At 37.4% G+C, this 21,441-nt stretch overlaps 1 protein-coding gene across 3 annotated transcripts in view; it reads left to right on the top strand.

Annotated features, from left to right (window-relative positions):
- LOC117421229 (microtubule-associated tumor suppressor 1 homolog A-like) overlaps nt 1–21,441 on the top strand; it is a 94,048-nt gene that overhangs the window by 27,554 nt on the left and 45,053 nt on the right. For all 3 annotated transcript variants that reach the window (XM_059027041.1, XM_059027049.1, XM_059027050.1), the window contains exons 2-5: nt 8,759–11,056; nt 13,755–13,977; nt 18,274–18,471; nt 20,986–21,126. In XM_059027041.1, coding sequence (XP_058883024.1) covers nt 8,948–11,056; nt 13,755–13,977; nt 18,274–18,471; nt 20,986–21,126 — 2,671 coding nt within the window. In that variant the 5' untranslated portion in view covers nt 8,759–8,947. The remainder of the gene's footprint in view (nt 1–8,758; nt 11,057–13,754; nt 13,978–18,273; nt 18,472–20,985; nt 21,127–21,441) is intronic.

The raw sequence follows: 21,441 nt of genomic DNA, 5'->3' as shown, positions 1-21,441 counted from the left end.
ATGTTCTTTTTAGAGAGCAGTGGTTTCCTCCTGGCTACCCTTCCATGAACACCATTCTTGTTCAGTCTTTTTCTGATAGTTGAGTCATGAACACTCACATTAGCCAAGGCGAGAGAGGCCTGCAGGTCCTTGGATGTAACTCTGGGATTCTTTGTGACTTCCTTGATGATTTTCCGGTTTGTTCCTGGAGAGATTTTGGTAGGGCGACGACTCCTGGGTAGAGTGACTGTGGTCTTGTCAAGTTTCTCTGCATTTTATACAGTTGGCTCCATCAAATTTCTGCAGAGACAAAATGTTTATTTTTTCTTTTGCTTATATCTATTATATACTTCTGAACAGTGCACAACATTTTACAGCCATTTTTTCCCTCCTTTTAACATCTTGTCCCATGATGGCTAACCGGAACACTGCTGCAGCAGGGGGATCCTGGTTTCATACCCTGATGGCTTTTTCTTTTCTTTTCTTTTTTTTTTTTGTTTGAGGGCAACATTTTCCCTGCACTACTATCACTGAAAAATAAATACATAAATGAATTAATATATAAACACATTGCCATGAGATTTACTGTCTTATTTTAAATTATTAATAAAATATTGTACAGATAATCTCTATCATTTATAAACCTATTTGTCAATGTTTTAATACTTTTAATAGCTTTACAAATTGATGGATTGCGCATGTCCAATAAATAACTAATATCACTTCTGTTTTTATAGCTAGTAAAAAAATATATAGCATTTAAATCTAAAAAATATATATAAATATGGTAAATGGCAAACTAGGTTAGCAACACTAAAATTGAAAGAATAAAAATCATTACATTTTTTTGCCAGGGAAAGTTGGTCTTGAAATGAAGTGATAGGGGTGGGACATAAACACTTTCTAAAATGTTTGTGCTTAGGTGCTAGACTTCCGCAATTCAGTTTTCAGAAACTTTGCATGGCTCACTAAAAATATACCCGGAGTGTCTTTCTAGCAACAGAACAAACATAGGACAAGTAAATAAATGAAAACTACTTGTCTGACGGGCAAAGTATAATGGCAAAACTTTTTGTCCCGAGCGTTGGGCGATACGAATTGCACACTCCTGATACTATAAAACATTGTTTCAGTGTTGTTTAGTACAATACTGAAACTGCCTTTTGAAGCAAAGTAAATAAGTACCCTAGAAGGGAATTTTAAATTGTTTTATTTTTTTTTATTGTATACAAAAAAAGGGTCTTCAGTGTTTTCCTATAGTCAGGCTGTAAACCTTGTTAAACGAGAAGGCAGTGAATTTTCTTATGTATTTGACAGGAATGCAGCAAAGCATACCAATCTTTTTTTCCAGCAATTTTAAATAAGGCTGAATAACTACATTCCTGCAGGGAGAAGACTAAGCTGCTCCTAACAAGATCAGACAGAGATGTGATTTCTGAATGCCGGCATTTGCCTTAGTATTATTTATTTATTTATTTATTTATTTATTTATTTATTTATTTTTAAGTGCACTTACAACTGAGCTGCATTTGGTTGGTTTGACCATTGATTGTATAGGATATAGCTTAAATAGAGACACTTTATGTAGACTGTGTTTTCTTTGTTTAAGAACTTTTAAAATACTGTGTGCCTCAGTTTGTTTGAACATTTTATTATTTTCACCCCAATTTGGAAATGGCCAATTATTTTTAGGCTCAGCTCACCGCTACCACCCCTGCGCTGACTCGGGAGGGCGAAGACGAACACACGCTGTCCTCCGAAGCGTGTGCCGTCAGCCGACTGCTTTTTTTCACACTGCAGACTCACCATGCAGCCACCTAAGAGCTACAGCGTCGGAGGACAACGCAGCTCTCGGGCAGCTTACAGGCAAGCCCGCAGGCACCCGGCCAGACTACAGGGGTCACTGGTGCGCGGTGAGCCGAGGACACCCTGGCCGACCTAACCCTCCCTCCCCCCGGGTGGCGCTCGGCCAATTGAGCGTCTCCCCCTGGAAGCTCCCGTCCTCTGTCGGCAAAGGAATAGCCTGGACTCGAACTCGCGACGTCCAGACTATAGAGGGCATCCTGCACTCCACGTGGAGCACCTTTACTGGATGTGCCACTCGGGAGCCCGTAGGGTTTTCAATATTTTAATAGATGGAGTCACATTTGTGATTTGTTTTCATTAATCGAATACAGATCTGGCTGCTTTATTAGGAGATTCAATTTTTAGTGTCAATGTAATCTGCCAGTGTTTTTTAAATAACCAAATTACACACTAAACTTCTGGTCTCTGCAGCCATTACATAGGCAACTTCATAGTGTCTGCACTGTTCCTTGTGAAAGATATTACACATGAGATGCAGTACTTTCATTTTAAAGTATTTCCTTGAAAACAATATGAAACTGGATCATTGTTTTCTGTTCCTCCTTTGTGACCTACTTGTATTTTAATTTAAAAGATTTACATCAAACAGAAGTTTGTACTTTAACATTGCAAGTTAGTTCCATATTTTGATCATAGTAGGGGTATTTTGACTACTGTAAGAATGTGAAAACAAAGATTTGTTTTCTTTCTGTATAGCAAACTCAGTGCTAAAACAGCATTTTACATGCATTAATTCCACTAAGCTAAACATGTACTGTATAAATCATTATCCGAATGCATACTGGCAAGAGACCAATTTGACATTTTATTAGTTACATTTTTCTGTGTTTTAGTGAAGGTAACATTTAAAGATAGAACAGAAAGGTTGTGAAACATTTATTTTTCTCTTATCCGTGTGTCATTTGATGTTATTTTAGTTTCTAATTCTCGTGATGAAAACAGAAAAGACATCGGTGATTATTTTTATTTTTTTGTCTCCATATTTTTCATAATCCTTGCTGCTGAAAACCATTTCAAGTAGCCTTAGTTCAGTATCCCACAAGGGCTTTTTGCTTCAATGTGAGACATATTTGATTGTTAGTTTCACCTTCAACACCTGAATGAGTTTCCCGGCTGACAATTGTGGTGTTGACGATGCCAAAATACAACCACTTCCCCAGGTGTAACCAACAGGGACTCAAGCTTATAAGGGATTTCCTTTGAATCACAGAGCCTGTGATGAGTTATTTATTTCTCAGATTAACAAAAAAATATGCGACACGTGTATTATTATTGGAAGAATTTTATTCATAGCTTAAATATGTTATTGTAATCGTGGACATTTAGCATTCTCTTATCCACATACACACTGTATTGCATATCTATAGCCTACATATAATTGGGTGAAATGCAGGAATCAGAATGTATCATATATGCGCCGTCTGTCCGACTGGTCTGTATCCTTATCATGTGACACTGCTATTAAATATGATTGGCCGATATTGAAAATGTTGCCCTTGTGTCGCCTGAAAAATAGAACATCGTCCTAAAGTGGGAGACGTGTTGACCAGGGTGGTCACGCAAGGCGACAGTGCCGTCCGTGTGACCAGATCTTTTACGGTGAATCAGGCAAAGAGCCAGCTCTCGCCTTCTCAGACAGCCCTTTATCTAGAATGTGCTTGGACAACAGGGCCATGCTGTCCACTCTGTCGGACGGCAGAGTGCACAGAATAGCCACCTGTTTGGAACTCTTTCAGCTCAACAGAGCGTTCACGGTACTGCTGTTCCAGAAACTTCTGGGCTCGATAGCAGAAGCTTCCCAAACCCTTCCATTGGGTCTCCTGTACATGCGCTCTCTGCAGGCCTGGTTCAACAGCAGGGTTTTTCAGCCCGCATTGAACCCCAACCGCCTATTGACAGTGTCTCATCACTGTCTAAAGGCATGCTCTTGGTGGAAACAGCTGACCCATCTGCGCCTTGGTGTAGCGCTGGGCAGTGTCACCAGAAGGGAAGCCGTTATCACGGACATGTCCAACCTGGGCTTGGGTGCTGTGTGGAATGGCTGGGATGTGCAAGGTGTGTGGAACTCCGCTTAGCAGGGTCTCCATATCAATGTTTTAGAGCTGTAGGGAGTTTACCTAGCCTTGCAGAATTTTTGCAGGACATTCAAGGGAGATATGTGCTTGTCTGTACAGACAACACAACAGTGGTGGCTTACAGCAACCACCAGGACAGCCTTGGGTCGTCCAGTCTCCATTGTGTGGCCCACAAGTTTTTGCTCTGGGCACACAAGAACCTCCTCTTACTACGGGCAGTACAGGCGCTGGGGACACTCTCAAGGAGTGTCCCCAGTGCCTCGGAGTGGAGGCTTCACCCCGAGGTGGTGAGCCTCAGTTGGGAGAGGTTCAGGAATCATCCCACTGTCCCCTCTGGTTCTCCATAATTGGAACTGGGGACCCACTGGCGATAGATGCTTTGGCACACCAGTGGCCGAGGCAACTGTTATATGCCTTCTCATCGCTCGCCCTGCTCCCACTGTGTCTGGAGGAAATCAGGCATGACCAGGCCAAGGTGCTCTGCCTAGTGCGGGTCCTGCGTACAGTGCCAACTTGTGAAACTGAACTATTCATAACCAAAAAATTATATAAAATAAAAATAAATACGTAAAATAAAAAATATATATAAAATGTGAAATCTTCGGGGACGGACCAGTTTCATCCTTATTCAACTTAACGTAGGCCTATTTTATAAATAATAGTAAATAGTAATTCCAGTACTAATTTGCAGTGTCTCCACTTTCAGTCTCTTCCACAGATTTTATTTAAACGTGCTGCTGTAACTGGCTGCCTCTCAGGGAAGACCGCATTAAATCTGCTTACAGTGTATTCTATGCAGTTGTGTGCTGCAGAATTGCTGTGGAATCCTTTTGGCCACCCTCCACTGTTTCAATAAAATGTTTTATACATTGACAGTTTTTGCTCCATTGTATAATTTTACACACAACTACTGGCTGTGACTGCCTTTGTATGGATGTACTGAAAAATTAACCTTTTATATGCTATACCTGAAATGTGAAATTAGCATTTCTGATTCGATTTACACCTTTTTTTATAGTGCACAAAACACCTTTTGGTCCTATTAACGAATGCATTTGTTTTGTGTGTGAATTAAGGTTGGTTTATCCTCTAACACAGCTTCATTAATTTTGGTGGTGTTTTAGGGAAATTAGATTATACATGTGAATTTGGTTTAAGAAAATATTCTTATGTAATCCAGCCTTGGTATTTAGTTTTGTGCATAATACATTTCTGTACATTAATTTTCTTAAGTTAAAAATTAAATAAAAAAACAATCTTTAATAACACTCTTAACACATAATTAGCTGGCATTTTGTGCCCCCCAACTTTGTTCCCCATCTTTTTTCATTGCAATTGGTACGAAGTTATTACGCAGCTGGGGATGATCCTGAGATGGTACCGCATTAGCTAGTCCGCAACTTAGTATGCGCATACTAAATCTACAAGTTTGTTGCAATTGACCCCATGAGTTGTATGCCTACCAGTACGGTCTAGATAATGGGTAAATCATAAATAGTCTACTTGAAATTAATTATACAGTAACTTTGTTTAGGAGAAAAAATATGTTTTTAATGAAATGTCCTGTCCGGTCTACTGTGATAATAATATGCAAGATTATTTACGCGATAGTGCCCGTTGGTTTTGGCTTGGGGTGCATAACTCCAGTCATGGTCACTACCACAAGTGGTACTATCGCTATTAGAAAACGATTTCTCATTATTTTCTTTAAAAACACTTTAAAAACCTACATTTACCTTTTAAATTTGTAATGATTCATCGAGTACCCTTCTGCTGAGAAGTTTTAGGAAAATAGTCCCAAAAATGTTCATAAAGGATCACGTACATAATTCGAGAGCTGCTTGTCAGAGTTGCTTTTAGTTTATCTGGATAGTACCAGATATTGAATAGTAATATATTACTGAATTGTCCGAGCTGAGCTGCAGTCGAGCTGACAGGCTGCGATTGGCTGACTCGGCTGCAGTTTCTGGTACAGGACTGGTTACTTTTGTTGCTGCAAAGTATTCATTGGCTGGTTTGGGAGGATAATAAAATTAATTTGGACCAATTGTATCTTTTGTTTAGTTTTTGCCATAAGATGTGAACTGAGCTTTCAACACAGCCAGTCAAAATTAAACAGCCAGTACGTGCGTGGATTGATTTTAAATTTGATTCCAGCGGGCATATACTGTTTTATTAGACGCCCGCTGTAGCTGGAAGCTGATTTTCTGCTGATACTGAATCGTTTTCTAAATCAAATGTGTAGATGCTTACAAATACATTACTTTCATAGTGAAGAAAATAACATACAAAGCTTTTTGTGTGCAGTATTGACTGATGATATCATTAATTTAATGCAGCATTTATTAAAATGCCTGCCAGCAAAACTCCATGAAAAACAAGAGTGCATTACCAAGGGCTTCAGACTTAAGATTCTGACAATTCCAGCAACATACATTTAAAATTACTTTAATCAGTGCTGAAATAATGTCAATAAAATAATTTAACAAAATTATGCTTTTGGTGTTAAATTGGAATTATTAAATGGGCTACACAATAAACCTTTGAATCGTAAAGAACAAAAAAAATGTGGGTTAAGTTTTTTCCTGTTCACGCTCAATTTAACCTTCACTATTGAACAAAGAGAACAGTAGAAGCAGTTTTGCAGATGCTTCTGAAACCAGGTTACCAAAAAATTACCAAGTATTTTTTCTACAGAAAAATGTGTACCTACAGATTTTTACTGCCCCCAATCAAAGTTTAAAGTAAATCTATGCTTGTTTATGCATAAAATGTGATGTAAGGTAAATGTAATAAAATCCAGTAAAGTTGTAGTAGATAATTTAAGTGATAAGATTTGAGCTGAAATAGCGCCGAGCTGGACTATAATGTTTTGCTGTAATCCCCTTACTGTTTAGGACATTGTCATCTGCAACACGTGTCTTAATACAAAACAAATACATCTTTACACTATTTTGCATAGTGATAATAATATTTTATACTGTATGTATAGCACATTTTGATAACTGAATGTAATGTCGGTAACAAATGCATTTATAATGCAAGAGCTAGGTCGTGTAGTCTTCCTGTCATTAAAAATGTAAAAGGGTATTGTGTTTCAGTTAAAGTAGGTAGCCTCAGTATCGACTTCCATTATTTCAGTGCGAGTGTGATGCAAGTGTTTTGGTCACAAGATATGATGGGTTTGTCCAAAGCTTTTAAAGCTTGACTGTTCATGGAGAAACAACATATATCTTGGTGATATCTTCTGGATCACATCCATGCTGCAGTAGAAGGCGTGGGTGTTTTTAAATGTATGAATCGTAATAGCTGGATTGGGTTAGTGAGCCATGGAATTGGTAAACAGCAAATTATACTGGAAGTGTCACAGTTGATTTATTATTGTTCAAGCGTTCAGTGAGGCTAAATGCACCCTGAGGACCTGGGGTCTTGAACACTTGTTGTTATCCTGTTTTCATGTGAATAGCAATAGTGCTCTCCAATGGGTACCGTGTAAAGAACTGCAAATATTATGTTTACTTATAGCAAAAGATGACAATTGGATAGGGGAGGGGGGTATTGTTATATTGGGCAGTGTAGACCTGTTTTTTGTTTTTTTTTCAAATAAGAGGTAATGTACATCGCAAGTCAGCGGAAACTGATCAATCAATAGGTTATCAATGTAATAAAAAGAGAAAATGCATGAGAGTGTAAACCTAAGGGCCCTCCTTTTGAAGCCAGGAGAGATTTTGAAAGTAAAAAACAATTTTAATAGTATAACACTAGCAAAGAAACAACATGATTACAAATTATTGTTTTGAGTTGTACATTACCAGTTTTAAACCATTGAACTTACTTTGAAATAGCCATGAATCTAATTGTAGATATTAATTGTCATCAAGAAACTTGATACACTATAACAGAGAATTATAGGTCAGCGTTCTTCAATTGGTGGCCCACAAGAGCCGTCCGTCTGGTCTGTCGGATGTCAACAACTGGGCGGTTTTTCTTTAAAATTGGGCTGTTTTTCATTCCGTTTTGCAGGAGTAAATGATGCTAGGCGGGATGTTTATTTTTGGGCGGTTTTAGCAAAATGCTGCAGGGTTTTTTTGTGTTTTTTTGCGCCATAATACAGCAACAAATAATTGCTGCTCTTTATCTGGTAATAACCCTTCTCCTTCCTTGTTTACAACTCACTCTGTATGTAAGCTACCCTCAATCAATAAACGTTAGTTTAGTCACACACTCGGTATGCACATTCATTCCCGTTCGCGTCAGTACACTCCATAGCCTAACAGTCAATATTCTTTTTTACAGTTTACTATTATTTAACTTCTCAAAATAATTACTCCTCTCCTGTAACTTCTGTCTTTCCTTAATGACAAAAAGGAAATTAGATGTCCATTTTAATGTAATAGTTTTAATAAAATTAAGATTAAGAGTTTTAATAGCATTACAGTGATAAATATATTTGCTTTGTATTTGTATTATTAAATGACAATCATAAATTGTATCATTGTAAGTGGTTACCCCCCCTTACACACATCATGAGCTCCCTTTGGCTCCCAAGATTTGGACAATTTGCCTTATCTGGCCCTCCAGTGAATGTAATTCAATACCCCTGTTATAGGTTATTAACTCTAATTCGGTATCACCTGGATAGGGCTTCAGTTCTGTACACTAGTTATTTAAGCAGATTTATTGTAACAAAGTATATGGTTTTAGAATGCAAACCTTGTTTCAAAATGTACAATATAGGTATTTTTGAAAATTATTAAAACTGGAAGTATATAGTCCCTTTTGTCTTTTTAAATACACAATTATATATTTGTAATCAATATTTTATCTCTCTTTTTCAGGGTTGGATACAGACAGGATTTTAAATACGAAGGCGTACAGAAAAAAAATCTTTACTTCCTGCTGTGTTCTTATTCCTTTTTGTAGTGAAGAACGTTAAAGGAACAACAGATAATGGTGAACTACGAATCAATTCTGAAAAACAAAAGATCAAGAATCAACAGTAACTACAAAACAACAACAGCAAAAACATGAGTGTCGAGAAAATTACAGTGCAAAATCAAATAAGGAAAGGCACAGGAACTCAAGAGAGAGATTTTAGTAAGCTGCAGTATCCACTGTTGATTGGTGATCAAAATGGAAATGAAGTTTCATGCAATACTGGGTCCCCCCCAGATTCATTTCAAAGTGTAAGCTGCTTAAGTTATGGGAATTCTCCCGATGTTGAAATGAGCGAGTGTAACTCAAGCTTGGACCATGATGGCAAAGCCTTTAATTATAGTTCTGTGTTTCCAAATGAGAGTGTCGGTGATCCTATACTTGAAGAGAACTTGGATATTTGTGGCAGAACAGAATTGGTCAGTTTGCCTCAGGTAAAAGAGCAGTTTAAGGGAATAGTGCAGTCTAATCTTCCTGAGGCCGACCCAAACCTGGAAACGTGGAATCCAAATATTACCCTTGAGGTGCCTTGTATGCAGGATTGTACAAAGAATAGATATAGTGTAGATATAGGCACAAAGAAAATGGATCTTGAATATGTGACACCAGGCAATGAGATTGCTATTGATGCAGGTGGAAGGCTCCCTGACCCTGCAGTCACAGAAAATTCTCTAGTTCCAAAAAACAGGTCTGCAGGTAACACGCATGCTTCCTTGGATTCTCTGAGCTATGATGAGATGGTCATGAGGAGCAATAGTTTTATGTTGAGTAGCTCTGGGAAGCCTCCTAGTGCCTCTATACTTGAGCCCCCAGATAGCACCAGTAGCATCCCTTCTGGTCAGGGAAGGTTTTCAAGCACAATGCCTGGCATTTGTGGTGGGACATTTGAAAAAATCCAGCCAGAAATATCTAGCTGTAATTTTGTTGCCAAACAATGTACAGTAGAGGTACCAAAAGAGCTCCCTGAGGATGATTTGCAAGTGGACTGCAATGTCTCTCAAGAAAACTCTCATTATGAAATGCAGGAGGGAGCAGGACATTGTCTGCCTAATTGTCTCCACCCTGCTCAGCGTGGAAGCTTCTCGGATGCAGCAACAGTTTGTGAAATGGAATGTGTGTCCCATGCAGATCATTGTGTAAAAGATCCTGGCAACATAGAAATATCTGACCAAGAGGGAGCCATGCTAATCAATATACACAAAGTTGGAGTGAGTGCTGTTGACCCATCTACTCAAGACTTGATTCCTATGTCCAAAGCTGAAGCTGATGTCCTAATACCTCAACTGAGACTAGTGCTTTCACCAAATGAAGGAGAGGCAGCTAGAGCTGCCAATGAAATATTTTTGGTCCATAGTCCAGAGAACTGCAATTACCATACACATATGTCCACTCCTTTGCCAGAGTCAAAGAATGGGATTCCAGAACAGGCAACTGAAAATGTAAAAGATTTATTTTCCTGCAATGGCAAGAACTCTTTTCAGACCTTTAAATGCAACCAGTGGCCCTGTGAATTAAAAATACAAAACAGTACAAGACCAACTACATCTACTACAAGTAAACCTGCCAAAGTAGAAATATTGAAATATCCTAAACCTGACTTCAAGAATATAAAGCCCAAAGTTGTTTCAAGACCTTTGGTGAAAACTGACAATCCCTCACATATTAGGAACTTGCTGAGATCACCTTCCATGCCCAGTCATGATTGCCCACTTCCAAGGGCTTCACAATCACAAGAAAAATTGCAAAAAGAGAAAGGGCCTGAAAAAGGACATGAAGTAGCACACTTTAAAGCTACTAAACCCAGTTCAGTGGCATCAAGAAATCAGAAGCAGGTGGGGGCATGCGCCCAGTGTTTTCCAAGCAAGATAACCCCCTCTTCTGCAGTTTCGAAAACAATAGCCAACAGGATCCAAAAACCAGCATCCAATTTGAGGAATGGAGTATTGGACAAAGGCAGCTCTTCAAATTCAACAAGCTCTTTATTCTCCGAGACTGCAGTAACTGGTGCCCACAATAGATTCAGCCGGACCACTCGTAACAACAAAGCTGAGAAAACAAAGTCTTCAGTGATACTGGTTTCTTTGTCTCGCACAGAAAGTAAGGAATGTAATAACTCACCAAGGGCTAACAAAGAAACTGGTGATGTGATGAATGGCATTGCACACAAATTGACTTCTGGAGATGTTGCAACCACCTCTGCTGTAAGTTGTTTGTTGTTTTTTTTGGGTGGGGGGGGGGACGACAAATGACTTTTTAAACTATTTTAGTATTATTAGAACTGACTACCCTTGAACAGCAATTTGGAGTACACTCTGGCCAATAAAAATGTGTGTCTGGGCAGCTGAAATCTAGTTTAGCCACTACAGTCTTTAATTTTGCCATAATGGGTCAATTGATCTGCTGAGACAGGTGATTCACTTGCACATTACATTACAGTCATGACCTTGTACCATTATCATGTAGTTGCCAGTTGCTGGCCCCAACATTGATCTCCTATTCCTGTTACACTAGTAATGTGCAAATGTCCTTTTGCGTAACATAGTTGGTAGCAAACTCACCTCTGGATCAGTGGACCTCCTGTCTGTAAATGGTACAATTTTTAGGCTCTACTTTTCAAACAAGTGACACTATTTTTTAATTTTTTTAATGTATATAAAGACACTACAGTGTATGTAGGTATGTCCTTATAAACTGTACATAGCTGAAGTCCGTACATGTTCAATGTAGGGTAAGTGTCACTAAGTAAAATATATAGACTAAAAGCAAGTTAAAATTCATGGGCAGCAGTGTGGAGTAGTGGTTAGGGCTCTGGACTCTTGACCGGAGGGTTGTGGGTTCAATCCCCAGTGGGGGACACTGCTGTTGTACCCTTGAGCAAGGTACTTTACCTAGATTGCTCCAGTAAAAACCCAACTGTATAAATGGGTAATTGTATGTAAAATAATGTGATATCTGTATAATGTGAAATAATGTATAATGTGATATCTTGTAACAATTGTAAGTCGCCCTGGATAAGGGCGTCTGCTAAGAAATAAATAATAATAATAATAATAATATAAATTGATATCTCATACATTTAGACGTCACTCTGATTTACAGTAGTAAAGACGTTTTCTAGGGGACATTAGTTTAACTACTGGAAATAAAATAAAAGGGCCCCCTGCTCTTCTACTCTTGGAAGTAAACCACACTCACCTGCTCCCTACAGGGTTACATCATTGTTTGGATATTTTGGCACCAGTAACACATGTCTTATGGTAATGGTAAATGTAATGCTCAAACTGTAGTCACTACTGTAAATACATTGTAAATGAAAGATGTAGTCTGATGGCAGTTTGTTTTAAAATAGGGGAAAATGGTTTCAAATAGTTTATAAGATGGGAAGTGTAACAACTCAATATTCAGAATGATGCTCTTGTACACAAATGTATAAGTTAATGGTCTCTAATATATAAAGTAAGACAGCTGTTTCATACAAAGATGCAAGTCAATGTAGTTGGTATTAGCGGTGTAAATCCTGAATTATTTGCAAACAGATTTGGTTACAGAAATACCAGTGCTTTTTTTTAAAGATGTGTTTACAGGATCCATTAAAAAAAAAAAGACATAAAGCCTGCTGCTACCCGTGATCAGTTTAACATACTGTGTGCTCAGTTTCACTGTCTGCAGTATTCAAACAATAGCCTCAAACACACATATAGTCATTTGCAGCTGTACTAGAACTTGCTAAAACCCGTGTAACACATTTTAAACATTTTAGTTGGTTAGTCTAGTTAGGCCTGATGATTAGGAAGCAGAGAAATGCCTTTACATATCTGTGGTGTAAAGGTCAAGTATCTCAAATATTTGAGTGAAATGTAATCAACGGCCAGTGGCTTAACTGTTCTATGAAGAGCATTGTATATTTATTTAGGTTTTCCAAAGAGACTTACTGAAAAGTTCAGTTGACTAAAATTGAAACACACTATCTCTTTTATTTATCTTGAACTGCAGTAAGTAATACATAACATTTTCTAACTTCACTGTGGTCATTTATACCTGCTACAGTACTGAGTTGTCAGTTCTGCTATAGAATCAATGTTTTTGGTTCTTGGTGGGGACTCTGTGATTTGATTTCTGATACCACATGAGACCTTCCAACATCTTTTAGACTCCATGCCTTGGCTTCTCTCAGGATGTACATCAGGAGGAGGTGGCCCAACTTCAAAGTATTGTATTGTTGTTAAATCATTTATAAAGAAAATATACCTAGTAATAATTTAACGGGCCTGTATTTAATTTTTTTTTCAAAACAAAATTAAGACTTTAATGTCCAACAGAGCGGTCTTTACCTGCTAGACAAATTTTATGTGGCTGCAGCAGAGGCCACATAGCCATTACAAACCAGAAAAGAAAGTGTAGATTTATAAACCATTTTTTAAAATTCATTTTTAGGTCACTGTTCAAAATTATGTTGCTGTTGTAAAGTATGTTTCAAGTCCCATTTAGAAGGTAAAAATAATAATAATAAAAAAACACAACACACATTTACGCCAAATGATTTGCAATACTCTTTTCTTTGAAAATGTTAGAGTAAAACTTGGTTGCAAACCAAATGTAAAAAAGTTTCCCTGCGTAGTTATTCTGCTGTGAGTAAGAGGACTAGACTGTTTTTGGGCACAAATACAGTCCATGTGCTTGGAGTGTTTATGCAAAAAAAAAAAAAAAAAAAATTGGCTGGAGCTGACAGTATCCCAAGGGAATAGAGTACAATAGCAACTTAGCACAGAGCTTGCCTGAGCTTAATGTCCATGTTCACTGTTCTGATTTTAGATGGCCAACACTATAGGGAGAGTTAGAAATATTGATTACAGAATACTAACATGGGATACTGTGAGTAAAACTGACTTATTTTTACAGACGTTTTCAACTGAATTGGCAGCAGCTCCAGACGTAAGCAAATCCAGAGTTGGACAGAAGCCATCCCTCAGCAAGCCGAAAAGCAGTGTAGGTCCGCAGACTAGATCTGCAGACTTTACACTGCCACCTGCTGTACCAAAACTGAAGCTGGGAAGTTCAAGCAAAGATGGCTGCACCACTGGAATCCTGTCTCCTCCAAGGACCAAACAGATGTCAGCTCATGGTAAGGAAAGCTTGGCGGTCTTAGATGCCTCACTGCTTTTTATCCTTCTTGTCAGGGTGTGAATGTTTAGTCTAAAAACAGAGAAGTTTTTAGTCTAAAGTTTATCCAAACTCAGATTTTTTTTTTCACCCCTGTATTCAAGGGACATTTTTTAATTAAGGGAAATGATAAACTGTTTGTAGAAAATTTCAGTTTTAGATATTGGATATTCTTGAATGCTTAAATGCATAGTATCTTATCTTAAAGATGAGTTAACATAATTTGATTTCAGTGATTTATTGAATGTGGTAAATCAGAACAAGAAAATATGCAAGTTTACATACAAAATAGCCATTCAGATTTGTCATTTTCAGACTAAAAATATTTAATATAGTGTAACATATACCAGTAATATGAAAAACATATTTAACTTATCTGCAAAACATGTGTACATGACAAATACAATGTAGTTTATATCCTGTTCTTGGTCATTTGCTGTAGTCCATTAAATATTCAATGAAAAGGATTTGGTTTAGCAATCCAAAGTAGTTTTAAACTCACCAGCAGCTTATTTTTGAAATTTATATTGCACAAAGGCATTATAGTTTCTCATACTGTAGCAAAATCAAGTTTTATAAATAAATTAATTTGGGGGGAGGGGGGTGCTTTTACTTTGAAGGAAGTCCGTGTTTGAAAATGTCTCTTCAGTCTTTCGCTAGCAACAGTAGTATACAATTGGCCTTAAAGGGGAACTGTACTTAAAATAACAAGGCTCTCTAAATGCTCTGTATACATAACAATTGCGTCTCGCTGCGCCAATTTTGTTAAGTCAAGTGTTTGGCATGTATTTAATTTTTGTCAGCCTTCTGGGTCAGCTGGAAATGCAGGCTCGCGCCATATTGAAACCTTTCTGGCGCCGCTGTTACGTCATATCGTTGACAGCCACTCACACTAGTGAATGCCGGCAGGGTGAATTATGTCGGAATGGAAAGCGTTCGGGTGCAAAAATAACAAAAGGAAAAACTTTGTGTGCCTAAGCCTTTAAACCAACAAAGGGCAGTCATTACAAAACAATGGCTACATAATATAGGAACAGGACATACGCTCAACAGAATACTATGTGTGACTATCGAGCGAGTCAACGACAGGACGTCACACAAAGCACGACGGAAGAGAGCTCCAGTATATTCAATGTTGATTTGTTTTAATGGTTTTTATACGATATACTGGTCAAGGAGAGGATGAAAATGTACCAAAAGGTTTAGTTAACATGTTTTCTATTGAAATGGTTATATATTAATTTGCATTACACTTCCCCTTTAAACATTCACCCCTCTAAGTGCTGGAATGTTCTGACCTTTTCTGCAGTACCCAAAATCACCATGTGGTGGCAGTTGGCTAAAGGGTTTTTGTAATCTAAACAAAGCAGGTTTCCTGTTCCTGATGAACCAAGCTTATTGAGGCACATGTGTCAGTGCCTTTTAAAATCCCTTGAGGGCATTGCCATGGATACAGATGTACGTAACCTCCTACAAATTCCCATAGGGATATTATGGTGAAGAGAAAAAAAAAATCTTTTTTTTTCATTACATCTGCTCCAAGTAGTGAGAAGGAAAATGGCCTCAATGGGGCGGTGGTTTCTTATAATAGGAAATGAGTCTCATTAATGGAACAAACAGGAAGAAAGGATGTAAAGACACTTGAATATTTCAGTTGTACTTCTGAAATAAAACTCTAAAGCTGTTTATTAGTTTGTGCATACAGTCCAGTGCCACACAGTGTATAGAGAGGGTGTCTTATTTATTTATCCATGCACAGGCTTCTGAAAAGGAGACGATTGCTTTATTATGATGGAAATAAACTGTTCGCCAGTTATTTGTCTTTTAGCATTTCAAATGGATATCATTAAGGGGATTTTAATGCTTGTAAGCAAACAAGGTTTTGCGTTCTTTATCACTGCAAATATCCTGGAAGAAACACTAACTAAAACAAATGCAAGCTGCTGACCTATTGAACCTAATGCCTAAGTAAAATGTGTTGAGAAGCTGTAGTATGGTACTGTAACAAAAGTGGATTCCAATATTCACTAAAAGTGATGCTGCTTCATTCCACAAAGGTAGTTTTGGCTTCAGGGACACAAGCTCTTCCTCCCCTCTTGAAACCTGCATACCACTTCTTCAGACAAATATATGTTCCTTAACTGTATGAATGTTTTAACTCTTATCAGGCACTGCTGGACCTTTTAAATGCAAGCAGGAACATGCATGGCTATGTCTAAATTATACAAAAATGATTATCAAAAGTAAACCATGTAGAACTTAATGGCAAGGCTACAATCAGACCTATCCAGCTCCCGAGTAGGAGCCAGCAAGGATACCACAAAGTAATCTTTATGGTTTGACTTGCAGAGCTCTAAAAAGTAATCATTGTTGGTTGATCCTTGTGCAATCAAAAGGTTCAAAACTGTACTTCAGATAAGATTTTGGGTCTGGGAGTAACTTAACCTCTAATTAACACAGAGAGTAAAATGTATTTTCAGTGGGTAAAATGCAACATTACTTTGAAGTCGTGAGTAATCTCGATAAATACTGTACAATCTTTTAATGGTAATGGGGTAGGCATTAAAAAAGAGCCTTCCATTTTAACTGCATTGTTACTTTGAACTACTGTACAACCACGCGTGTGTTCAGGTTCTTTATCGGCTCAGCACATTTTTTTTTTTTTTCGAGGTATCACACTGACTCCTCTGCAAATGAATTACGTTACTTTTATATTTTAACATTAAACTCTTAAATTCAGTGAACATGTTAACTTCAATATAAAGCCATACAGATAAATAAAATAAGGAAATGCATTGATAAGTTATAAAACAGTGTTTATTGTAACGTTTTTTGACGTTGTTGAGTGAAGCAAGATTCTTGAGATTCTTAAGTGTTGTGTTGTGTTTTTATTTATTTATTTATTTATTTTTTTAGCATGCCCCGTACCCTCACAATACATGTAACACTAAACGAGACATGACAAAATAAACAAACCAGACAAACAAGTGTCCAGCAAGATGCCATTGCCAGGGTCATTACGATATTATAGGCACCTTTTTTTAGCAGTTGCCTCTGACGATGGTTCCAGTTGGATTTGTAGCTGGACTGGGGTGTTTACTTTTCAACCTGTGTTGGTTTGAATTTTTCTTATTCTTACCGTGATTGGCTGCAATGACAACAGGGCTAACCAGAGATTGAATAATGTTTGTTAAGTTGGTTTGTTTTGTGTACAGTTTCCTAGGAACTGGTGGCATTGTATTCTGGGAGATGTAGTTGTTAGTGGAAGTATTAGGTGAGGCGGGAGGGGAGGCAAACCAAGCTGTACAGCAAAATTGCTGTACAGCTTGGTTCAACCAGCATCTGGTTCAACCCAAAGGTTACATCATTGTGTCCTTGCTGTGTCAGTCATTAGTTTCAACACTCATCATCATCATCATCATCATCATCATCATCATCATCATCATCACGCTTTACTTGCGCTTTACTTGCTCTTATCTGCCCCCTATTTTACTGCATTTAATCCTGTACTTGAGTACTGTAATCTGTCAAGTGTTATTTAATCTGTAGTATTTTGTATTTAATTATATCCTGATGTAACTATCACTGACACTTATCTGCTCCGTTATTGAATCGTATTTTGTCATACTTGAACTTGCTAGAACCAAAGTCATTGTATTTATTTTGCTCTTAATTGTATTATTACTTGTATGATTCTTGAAATGTATTTTTGTTTACAACTGTAAATCGCCCTGGATAAGGGCATCTGCTAAGAAATAATAACAACAACAAATAAAGAACTGTGCAGCATTTGCCTGTCGAGACTGGTCGCTGTCTCATAATGCGCTCGTCATGTATAATAATAAAGTAGTGGTGTTGTCGCTCATCCTGTGTTTTAATTGAGATATATTGTTTGCTTTTAGACAGGTTTTGTTTTCTTGTAAATCTTGGTTAACTACTTCAGTGTGAGTTTTCATGTTGAACCAGAACTGTCTTTTGATGTGTAGCAAGTTAGGGCATGATTGTATATGTATTATGAATGAGGCAATCTTGAACTGTAAAATTATTTTTTCATGAACCTGTCTACATAATTAATGTGTGCAATTTTTAACTACCGGTGTCTGAGCCCAGATAAATGGCTATATATATATAAATATATGTCGGATCCAGATGAAGATCTTTCAACTTCATACCTCTTGTAGCCTAGTCCTTTTGACTTTTTCAAGGGAATGGTGAATGGCATTGCATTGTTTTAATTCAGCATTCTGTAAATTCACAGGCACTCGCAAAATGACTATTTCTACCAGAGAAAAGACAAGTTCTGCAAGGACGTCCATAAACGCTGGGTCTGTCTCAGTTAGATCTTCAACAGGGTCCAGACTGCCTGTGAAAACTTCAGGACTAGAGAGATCCTCCAGTGTGTCTTCACTCTTGAGCTCTCACAGTGAGACGAGTACCGGTACTTGCAGAAGTAAATGTGAGTATTCATCAATGGCATTTGTGCAGCTTAAAATATTTGTATGTGTTTATAAAATGTAATTCAGGTATTTGTTAGTAATCCTGAACTTTAAGGGCCTGGAAATATGTTTGTTGAGTTGCAGGAATTTTAAGTTACACTTAAAACCAAAAACCTTCTCTCCACCCCTGATCCATTTTGGAGTTTGTTTCTCACAGGAATAATAATAAACATTTGGACTGGTTGCCTTCCACTCCTCCACCACAAACATGTATTTATTTTTATACTGAGAGGAGGTGGTTTCATGGTGACGTCAATGATATAAACACAACATTGTAATTGGTTGATTTTAGGGATGCAGAGGTATGCCAGATTGGGGTATGTAAGATAATGGATACTGGTATAATGGTTTATCAGTGAATCATCAATCTGGGCCTCCTATACAACTGCTTACAAACATCAAAAATAAACTATAAATAAACAAACTCTTATCAGAACCTGCACCTTTCCTAACAGAAATCAAATTCTTGACATAAATGATGAACATCTATTTCCTCTCGGTGACATTTTAATAAAATGTATTTTGAAACCTAACCTTGTCTCAGGAGAAAAGGGTCCTGTTGTCTGTCAGCAAGAGCAAGATACCATACACTACACAGCAGATTAGACACATAGGATCATACACTGTACAGAACAGAATCAAATATAATATGGCGAGTTTAGGAAAAAATCCATTCCTGCAATAAGTGTTAATGCATATGTTTTTTTAAATTGAAAATAAGTCATGAAGTATTTCCCATTCGAGATTTCACTGCAAGTCTGATTTGGCCCACTCAAAAAGCTGTTTAAGACAGTGCCACACATGATATTGTGTTTTATTGTATGTTTGTTGACAGGACCACCTTGTAAATGAGATCTAGGTCTCAATGGGTTAATTTCCTATATAAATATATAAAAAAGCTCATGTGTGCCAGCAGAAAATCAATGACATTTGTGATGTCTTTTCTGCCTTTTTGTATTTGTTTTAGTAGTAGAACATAAAAGCTATAGACTTTATATAATCCATAGATGACTTGCATTTTATGAAACTGAAAAATGCTTTTGCATACTGTATATCTATTGCTTTTTGCAGCACTGACGACAGAAGAAAAAAAAAAGTTTAGAATCTATAGTTAGGGTTCATTTTACTAATTTCTGTCCCAGTGTTTCAAATGCTGTACTGTAAATAGCCTCCTTTAATACAGTAGACCCCCATTTATTCACAGTATGTTTGACTACAAAGAATGAAAGACAGTTCTACGTATCTGAAGGGCTTACTTTTATGTTATCTCTGAATGCTTCAGTAAAATCCCTCAGAGTGCCTCCAGTTTCAGCATCCTCCATGGTGTTGTGCTTGCTCCTGATTGGCCAGTTGTCTGTCTGGTAAATTCACATCAGGCTGATGCCTGGCAGCTTGGATTTATTCCACTATTTCACTAAATGGAGGCACCAGAAAACTAAGGGAAATATGGCTGAGGTATCTCTAGCACGCTAGTACTATATTTTTGTTTTACAACTTCTCTCAATGACTGTACCAGGAGAACTTCAGAGCTGTACCTTGAATGAGTTTTCCTTGCATGTTATAATTAATCCCACACATACCACAGACGAGTGCAGAAAACCACAGCAATATAACCTTACTGATCTGTCTACTGGTTGGATTATATAGGTTATGTATCATTCCTTTGTTAGCTGCTCTTAATGGGAAGAGCTATGAAAAAGTAAGTTAATCACACAAATCTAGCACTGTGTGTTGAATCTTTTTATAACTGGAAGCAACTTTGCTGTTCCTTAAATGTAGATTTGCTGAGTAATAATACTAGTCCTGATTTAAAGCAATCCAAGTTTTGTATGTTTGTTTTTATTTCTGGTAATTACACTCAATGACACTCTTTAGGGGACTTTCCTTTCTAGTGTACACACTGTACAGGTATGTTTAAATGAATAGCTTGTATTTGTTTAAAAATGTGCTTTGTCTTTGTGGTGCAACACACACACATACTATCTGAGTCCTGGTGGTTCCCCTGAGGACAGTTTTACATGCCACCTTTCTTTTTGTTTTATAAATAACTCCTTTCCCCAAAGGTTATGTAGCCACGTGAGCGTCTGGAAGCTAAGAATGTATTTTACACTGGAGTATTCCATGTGTAATTCTAAAATGGGAGTGCCTTCATTTGTTCCTAACTGGAATAAAAGTGCATCTCATGTCTATGGCTCTCCTAAAAGATTGTTTTAAACAAGTGGTAAATTAAGGATTTTAGAAGGTTTTACAACATTACTGACAAATTGCAATTCTAAATGGATTCACATTTTTATTTACTATATAATTCAGACTTGCATAAGACAAAACTGAACAGTTCAGTTTATTTTGATTTTAAATTAGTTTGCTCTTGTACAAAGAACTTAAGTAATAATGTATTTACTTAATTTATGCAATGCTGTTTCTATGACCCACACAGTAATTTCTCATTGTATTCTGAAAATTGACTTTTACAGCTACAACTTCTACCAGCTGTAAAACTGTGGATGCATCATCACGACCTATACTTTCAAGTGGAGCTCCCAATTCCGCAAAAACATCTTCTGCAAAAGCAGTGATGAGAAACAGGACTGGAGTTAATCCAACTTCTGCAACAGGTAATCAAACCTATAACAGTTTTGTTTTTAAGTAGGATGAGCATCTGTAATAGCGGATATGGTGGACTGTAGTCTGATTTGGGTCTCGTCTAACAAGGAAGAAGCTGTGAACACTTAGGCCTACACCTTTTCAACATTGAGTGACAGCGACCTTAAAGTTACCATTGTGCTATATAAGAAAAACCAATTTGAGGTGCAGGGAAACATACTTGAGGAATCAAAAATAGGCAAACTGCCATAATTTGATCTATTGAATTGATTTAATTTAATCAGATCTAAATACTACTTGCCACTGTTTTAATATTTAATAAAGGA

This window comes from Acipenser ruthenus, chromosome 1 (genome assembly GCF_902713425.1).
Source record: "Acipenser ruthenus chromosome 1, fAciRut3.2 maternal haplotype, whole genome shotgun sequence".
NCBI classification, from domain to species: domain Eukaryota; kingdom Metazoa; phylum Chordata; class Actinopteri; order Acipenseriformes; family Acipenseridae; genus Acipenser; species Acipenser ruthenus.
The sequence above is the reverse complement of the archived record's forward strand: the minus strand, read 5'-3'. Positions and strand labels throughout refer to the sequence as shown.